This window comes from Chrysochloris asiatica, unplaced genomic scaffold (genome assembly GCF_000296735.1).
Source record: "Chrysochloris asiatica unplaced genomic scaffold, ChrAsi1.0 scaffold00362, whole genome shotgun sequence".
NCBI lineage: Eukaryota > Metazoa > Chordata > Mammalia > Afrosoricida > Chrysochloridae > Chrysochloris > Chrysochloris asiatica.
In genome coordinates this window covers 1,104,310-1,112,680 of record NW_006408880.1, presented here as the reverse complement: position 1 = coordinate 1,112,680, position 8,371 = coordinate 1,104,310, and the positions used below count along the sequence as shown (strand labels likewise).

General features: G+C 41.6%; 1 protein-coding gene across 1 annotated transcript in view; it reads right to left on the bottom strand.

The window, feature by feature from the left end:
* The window catches only part of DIMT1 (DIM1 dimethyladenosine transferase 1 homolog (S. cerevisiae)), a 25,538-nt gene extending 19,066 nt beyond the window's left edge, over nt 1–6,472 (bottom strand). The window contains exons 1-3 of the mRNA XM_006876189.1: nt 6,394–6,472; nt 5,968–6,041; nt 2,876–2,962 (exon numbers count right to left, since the gene is read on the bottom strand). Of these exons, the coding sequence (XP_006876251.1) occupies nt 2,876–2,962; nt 5,968–6,041; nt 6,394–6,472 (240 nt within the window). The remainder of the gene's footprint in view (nt 1–2,875; nt 2,963–5,967; nt 6,042–6,393) is intronic.
* Between the last annotated feature and the right edge of the window lie 1,899 nt (nt 6,473–8,371).

The window sequence follows — 8,371 nt, the reverse complement described above, 5'->3', positions numbered from 1 at the left end:
ATGGCAATGAGACGATATACAATAGAATGAATGTAAAACTAATGTTCTCCCATGTAAACTATTACATAATTCACAATAAAACATTAAAAAAAAAAAAAAAGAAGTTGAATGAACCCCAAATAGGATGGATACCAAAAAGAAAATGACCATGACATATCATAATCAAACTTTCCAAAATCAAAGACAAGGAAAGAATCATGAAAGCAGCTTGGGAAAAACAAAGTTACTTACAAAAGAGAACAAATAATACTAAGCACGGATTTTTTTTAGCAGAAACCACGAAGGCAAGAAGGCAATCGGATGACATATACAAAACTCAAAGAAAAAAATTTCCAACAAAGAATCATATACCCAGCAAAACTGTCCCTCAAATGTTGTTTTTGAGTGCCATAGAGTCAGTTCTGACTCAGAACAATTTGGCACAGGGTTTCCAAGGAGCAACTGGTAAGTGTGAACCACAGACCTTGTGATTCAAACCGACGTTATGGTCCTGTGCTTATCCTACAGTGCCATGCCAGATGGCAAAATTAGGAAATTTCCTGATAAACAAAAATTAAAGGAATCTGTAATGACCCAACCAACTTTACTAAAAATGCTAAAGGGTTATTCTTTAGCTTGAGAACCAACAACAGTACACAACAACCTGAGGTTACCATATGTAACAATACCATCCAGAACTCAATCCAGATATTGATATACTTAAAGTAAAACAAACCTACAAGACTAAAAATATAGAACCAGAGATACCAATGTATAATGAAATCAACTACATAGCAAAAAGAGGGAGTAATGTACACATAGTGAATAAGAAAGACCGTAAAAGAATTGATGCATTTGAGTTATGTTGTTGGAAGAGAATATTGAAAGTACCATGGGCTGCCAAAAGAATAAACAGATCTGTATTAGAAGAAGTGCAACCAGAGTGCTCCTTGGAGGCCAGGATGGCCAAATTTTGTCTCACACTTCAGACATATTGTCAGGAGGAACCAGTAACTGGAGAAGGCTATCGTGTTTGGTAAGATGGAGGGTCAGAGAAAAAGAGGAAGATCCTCCAGCCCAGCTAGATGGATTGGCAAAGTGTTAGCATTAATGGGCTCAAACGTGGCAACAATTGTGAGGTAGGTCCAGAACCAGGCAGTGTTTCGTTCTGTTGTGCACAGGGTCGGTACTGACTCAATGGCACTTGACAACAACAGCAACAATGTAGACAAAGAAATTCCAAATGGCAAACATGTCAGGTAGATCTCAAGATAAAACAGACTGTCTTAAGCATGGAAAAATTAATGAATTATAGAGTAGCCTCAAAGAAAAATAATACACTTGCACATCAAAATAAAAAAGAGGAAAATCAGAAGGATTTAGTAAACATTAACACAACAGAAATGAAAATGACAACCAACAAACAAAATGAACTCAGCACAGAAAACTATGTGGGACAAAGAATCGAGCAGCACCATATAAAAAAAAATGAAGAAAAATGAAAACAATTAATTCATGCTGTTGTTACATGTCATCGAATCAGTTCCAACCCATAGCAACCCTTTATAGGGTTTCCAAGGAGCAGGTAGTGAGTTTGAACCACCGACCTTGCAGTTCAAACAAACTTTGCAGTCCAGTGCATTAACCCACAGAGCTATGCCATACCTATTGATAATAACACTGAAATGTAAATAGACTAAGTGTACCAGCCAAGAGACATACAGAACAGAATAGATAAGAAAACAGGGTCCTTCAATATGCTGCTTACAAGAGACATATCATAAAGATGAAGACAGCCTAAACGAATTTTGGTACATAAACACAATGGAATACTACAAAATGTTGATGAATTGTGATGAGTCTGTGAAACACCTCACAGCATGGTTGAACCCGAAGGAAATTATGCTGAGTGAAATTAGTCAATCACAAAAGGACAAAACTGTATGAGACCAATGTTAAAATTTTTTAAAGTTTTTATTGATAAAAGAAACAATTTATGATGGTTACAGGGGGTGGGTTGCCAAGGGGAATTATTCATGTACTAGAGGGAGTCCCAGTGTGGGGCTGTGGATTAATGTAAAGCCATTTAAACTGCCAAGTCAGCTGTTCAAGCTCACCAGCTGCTCCTGGGAAACCCTATACAGTGTCGCTATGGGTCGGAACTGACTCCATGGCAACAACAACAGAGGGTAGATTCGTGTTAATACAGGTGACAGGGCAAGAAAAAAAAAAAAGGAGGAAGTTAGCAGAGGAAAGATGAAGGTAGTGGGAGACACAGTGAGGAATGGGTTAGTTTACGTGAAGAGAGGTAAATGCTGTTAACAGTTGGTACATGGAGGGACTGCAACCATGCAATGAAGCAAAGTATTTAATTTGTTGAATGTGAAACTGATGATCTGCTTTGTAAAGCTTCACTCAATTTTACAATAAAAAGTTGTTGTTTTTTTTAAAAAGAAGTAATAAATAAATAATGTTGTTTTTGTTAAGTGCCATAGAATCAGTTCCAACTAATAGCAATCCTGTACAGGATTTCCAAGGAGCAGCTGGTAGGTTTGAATTTCCAACTCTGTGTTTGACAGTTTAGTGTTCATCCTACAGCACCTCCATGACTCCATTAAAATAACAGCAGCTAAAATTAAGGAGTTCTGGTAGCAAAGTGGTTACAAGTCAGGCTGCAAGTATCACTGTAAGCAATCTGAAACTACCAGCAGTTCTGTGGGAGAAAGATGAGGCTTTCCGCTCCCATAAAGATTTAAAAACCCCATACAGGGTCTCCACGAGTCAGAACTGATTCCATGAAACATAATCAACCAACCAACTGAAACACATTCATATTAGTAAACCAGTTGAGCTTGCTAATCACTTGTGACACCAAAATGTTAAAATCCTCTTTTACCTTTTTTGCCTTCTCCAACAATTTGACAGTCATGTTGCCAGTTCCAGGCCCTACTTCCAGGACCACATCAGTTGGTCTTAATGCAGCCTAAAATCAAGAACAACATTAGCCCTCCTGGCACATCAGAGAACTTAGTTAAATATACACCTGAACATACTTACTTCATAAGCCCTCAAGAAATCTTTGTCCACATTTTCAGGTTCTTTCACGATTTTTGTGCTTCTCAAAATTACCTGATTAACAGTAAGTGTAAATCTAACACCTCTCTTCAACTTTAGGAGTCAGGGCAGCAGAAACAGCAGTGCTTTCTGGGACTGTCATTCAGATTTCTAACTTGGAAATGACTCCAATAGCGATGTCTTGCTAACTCTATTCATACTATACAAGTTCAAATAGGAAAGGACTGTATATAAAGATGTTAGTTTGAAGACTAAGGTGTGCCTGACCCAAGCTACAGTAGTTTCAATAGCTTCATATGCATGTGAAAGTTGGACAATGAATAAGGAAGACAGTAGAATTTATGTATTTGCGTTATGGTGCTGGAGAGTAATATTGACTGCCAGAAGAACAAACAAATCTTTTGGAAGAAGTACAGTCAGAGTGCTCCTTAAAAGCCATGATAACAAGACTTCATCTCTCATACTTTGACTATATTATCAGAAGGGACCAGTCCCTGGAAAAGATAACATGCCTGATAAAGTGGAGGGACAGTGAAAAAGAGGAAGCCCCCAATTAGATGGATTAGTACAATGGCAGCAGTAAGTGTAACAATTGTGGAGTATGGTGCAGGACCAGGCAATGTTTCATTCTGTTGTGCATGAGGCTGCTGAGTCCAAACTGGCTCAATGGCACTTAACAACACCTTAGCTAAGAATCAGAATATTGGCCCAAAAATTCACAATTCTTACCACATAGAGATTTTAGGAGGATGCACAAGTACCCAGAAATTATACAGAAACTGGAATGTGTATGTTGTTGTTCTTATTAGGTGCCATCTAGTCGGTACCGACTCAAAGCGACGCAATGCACCACAGAACAAAACACTGCCCAGTCCTGGGCCAACCTCACAATTGTTGCCACGCTTGAGCCCACTGATGCTGCCACTTTGCCAATCCATCTCGCTGAGAGTCTTCCTCTTTTTCTTTGGCCCTCCACCTTACCAAACGTAATATCCTTCTCCAGCAACTGGTCCCTTCTGACAATATTTCAGGAGCACTCTGGCTGCACTTCTTCTAACACAGATCTGTTGGTTCTTTTGGCAGTCCAAGTCACTTTCTATATTCTCCTCCAACACCATAACTCAAAAGTTATGGTGTTGTATGTGTATACAACTGCAATATTCTGGGTCCACAGCTTTTATTAGGAAATACTCAAAGAACCCATGAATAAAAGAGATTAAAGAGCAAGACCAACTCTCATTTTGCAAATGACACTAAGTCAGGATGCTTTTTCTATAGCTTCAAAATACTTCCCTATTCATGTAAGAGTTGTAACCATAAAAGTACTTTGTATGACTTTTATTTCATGTCCTAGCTCCCAGTCATCCATAACAAAAACTGATCACCTATGACCCATATGGAGTCCTGGTGTGGCACTGTAGGATAAGCACTTGACCACAAGGTCAGTATGAATTGCAAGGTTGGTGGTTCAATTTCACCAGCGTCTCTTCGGAAACCCTATATAGTCACTTATAAGTCAGAAGTGACTTGACAACAGTTAACAACAACAACATGACCCATATAAAAAGAATAGTACAAATAACATATGTGGCATGGATTGCACCATACACGTTAGCCTGAGGAACAAACTTCCTAAGGTGTGGTTTAAATACAATTTTAGGTTCTGGAGCAAACAGAAACCAACAGTGATAGGTGGTGGGGAGAATAAGTATTAAGAGTTAAAGAATACAATCTGCAGCTGAAGTCCTGCTAATGAGGTGGCTAATCTACATAAAGACACAAAATTTGGGGACAGACGACACCCACATTCACAGTGTAAAGCAGATCATGCAGAAGATAGCATATAAATCCTATACAATTCTTTGGTTCGTTCAAATATTTATAGAGCATTTATATCAAGCATAAAGAGCTCTAGTAGTGTAGTGGTTAAGAATCAGGCTACGAACCGCACAAGGTCAGCAGCTCGAAACTATCAGCCGTTCCACGGGAGAAGGATGAGGTTTTCTGCTCCTGCAAAGATTTACAGCCTCGGAAACCCTGTACAGGGTCTATGAGTCGGAACCAACTCCATGGCACATAACAACAACGTATCAAGCATAATTAGACCTGGTGGCACAATATTTAGAGCGCTTGACTGCAATTTGAACCCACTAGCCATTGAGAGACAGCCTCAGTGTTGTTGTTACTGTTGTTGTTGTTATGTGTACAGGGTTTCCGAGGCTGTAAATCTTTATGGGAGCAGAAAGCCTCATCTTTCTCCCATGGAACAGCTGGTAGTTTCGAACTGCTGACCGTTAGATTAGCAGTTCGATTTGTAACCACTGCTACCCGAACTGTTTCGTTGTTGTTATAAGGTGCTGTCAAGTCGGTTCCGACTCATAGTGACCTTATGCACAACAGAACAAAACACATCTTCATAACATGTTAGCTTGAGCCCACTGCTGCTGCCACTGTGTTAGTCCATCTCATTGGACATCTTCCTCTTGCTCGCTGAACCTCTGTTTTAACCAAACATGATGTCCTTTTCCAGGAACTGATCCCGCTTGATAACATCTCTAAAGTATGAGAGGCTAAGTCTAGCTATTCTGGCTTCTAAGGAGGTTCTGGCTGCACTTCTTCCAACACAGATTTGTTTGTTCTTCTGGGTACTTTTAACATTCTTCTCCAACTTCTTTAGTCTGTGTCCAACTTGCACATGCATATGAGGCTACTGAAAATACTATGGTTTGGATCAGGCACACCGTAGTCCTCCAACAGATCTCTGTTTCTACAGCCTTGGAAATCCTATTCCATCCCAGAGAGTTTTGCGGGGGTTTGGTTTTGGTTATACCATGCATTCTCTCTGCGGTTAGGTATTCCTCAGAACAAAATCACTAATTCAATAACTCTCTCCCTTTGCTCTTTCACACCCACCTTATCGATAATGCTGTTAACAATCAGAGGATTTTTCAAAATGTGCTGCCCAATCCCCGTGTTGAACATGAGACCTGGAAAAAAAAAAACACAAAATAGCTTTAATTTCCCAACTAGAGTAAACAGTAGGCCGTCCCAGAGAATTAAGTTGAACAGCCGTCCCAGAGAAGAAGACTTCTAAGCCAACCACAGCCACCAAACGTCCTGGTGAGCGCTGGGACGGTGAGAACTGCTTTAAGCCCATCCCTTTGCTCGCAAGGCAGAAGACGCGTGCTGGGCCTGTGACCGGCACCCCGGAAGCCCAGACTTCCGCACTCACTGGAGAGCCGGCTCAGCCTGGTCTTGCGGCTCCCGCTCAGGTTTCGGAGGGTTCCACCCCAAGTAACGACCAGACCCAACCCCAAAACCTCTCTGGGTTGCCAGCACCTCCGCCGCTCTTCAGCGCCGGGCGCTCTTCCTGTCGCTCGCGGCGCCGGCCCCTAGTCCCTGATTTGATTTTTGGCATCTCCGCAGGTAAAGAGCTCACAGACTCGAGAAGTTTACTGGGCCTAGAGCCGGCAACCCGAGTCAAAGGTAACACATGCTACTCGCTCCACCCGGTCGGTTGCGTCACTCTCGGTAAGGAGGGCGAAAGAGGAACGCCCGCCTTAAGGTTCGCGCTGGGCTACGCCCCCAGGCAAGAGGGCCGACCTTGGAGCCCAGTGACTGCCGGGAATTGTAGTTACACGCTGGATACTACAAATCCCCGAAAACACCGCGCTCACAACTCCAACAGTTTGGATTTGCTGAAGCTGGCTGGGGTCATCCGTAACCCCACAGAGCCAGTTCCGTGGGTACTTGTGTGGTGCTCTCCACTTGGTGGAAATTTAAATTCTAAGCTACAGAGCATGCTACTGCTTTATCACGCTAACTTCTGGAATCGCTGAAACTTTTTTTAAAAGAAAAAAAAGTTATTTTCCATTTTGTCATTATTTCTATCTCATGTTTTGGTGCAGACCCCAAAGAAAAGCCAGCGAGAAGGAAACCTCAGGATCTTGGGATGAGGAGTTTGCGCATTTGAAGTAAAGAATATCTCCACTGTCCGCATTTTGGAAAAGGAACTAGAATAGAATTAGCTTCTAGTTCTACTAGTGCTACTAGTACTTTTAGTGCCATGCCATTAATTTTCTACATCTACTGAGCATGTGTGCATTACACACTGCTGCATGCTGGGAATTCAAAGTCAAATGAGGAACTAAAAGCTTTTTCCATTAAAAGAGGGAGACCAAAAAGTGCAAAATGCTGTAAATGCAGTTAACAGGTATGTTGTTGTTTGTTGTAAAGTGTCGAGTCATGGTGACCCTGTATAGGGGGAGCAGAAAGCCTAATCTTTCTCCTGCGAAGCGTCTGGTGGGATCAAACCACCGATCTTGTAGTTTGCAGTCCAGTGCTTATGTAGAGACACCATACTCCCCAGTAATAGGTATGTTGTTGTTAAGTGCCGTCGACTCAATTCTGACCCACAGCGACCCTGTATAGGGTTTCTGAGGAGCAGCTGGTGAGCTTGAACCGCCAACCTTGCAGTTCAAACGGCTTTGCAGTCTGGCGTATTAACCCACAGCGCCACACCAGGACTCTATAGTAACAGGTATGTTGTTGTTTTGTTGTTAAGTACCATGGAGTCGATTCCAACCCATAGTGACCCTGTATAGGGTTTCCAAGGAGCAGCTAGTGAACTTGAACCACCGACCTTGCAGTTCAAATGACTTTGTAGTCTGGCGCATTAGCCCACAGCGTCACATCAGGACTCTAATAATAGTTATAGGTTGTGGATCTTTTGATAGAACATTTTACCTGACTGTAAACTCCAGGAAAAAGGCCTCATCTGTTTATTCTGTCAGTGTAATGACTTAGTTCTTAATTTTTCTGGTGTACCCTATAACCTTGAAGAAAGAGTTCCTGGGTATCAATATTAAGTTCTTTCTTGTGTTGTTAAATTTATGTAATCTCAACCCTTGGTCTTACTCCAACCTTTCTTTTTTGTAATTCTAACTCAGCTGTGGTGCCGTGGATTTACTTGATAAGGCTTTTCTATCCAAAGTCTTCTTAATTCCCACCAGGTGATTGGGTTGTTGTTGTTAAGTGCTGTTAAGTCAGTTCCAACTCATAGCAACCCTTTATAGGGTTTCCAAGGAGTGACTGGTGAGTTTAAACCACCAACCTTGCAATTCAAACCAGCCTTGCAGTCCAGTGTATTAATACACAATGCCACACCCATGCAAATAAGGTATTTGGAACCATAAGGCTAGGATTGGTTAGTTTTGCCCTCCAGCTAGGTTTAAAAGGAACCATCTCAGAAGCAGAGATGGAAGATCCCAGGACTATCAAGAAGCAAGAGCATGAAACATCAAGAGGTGACAGCAAG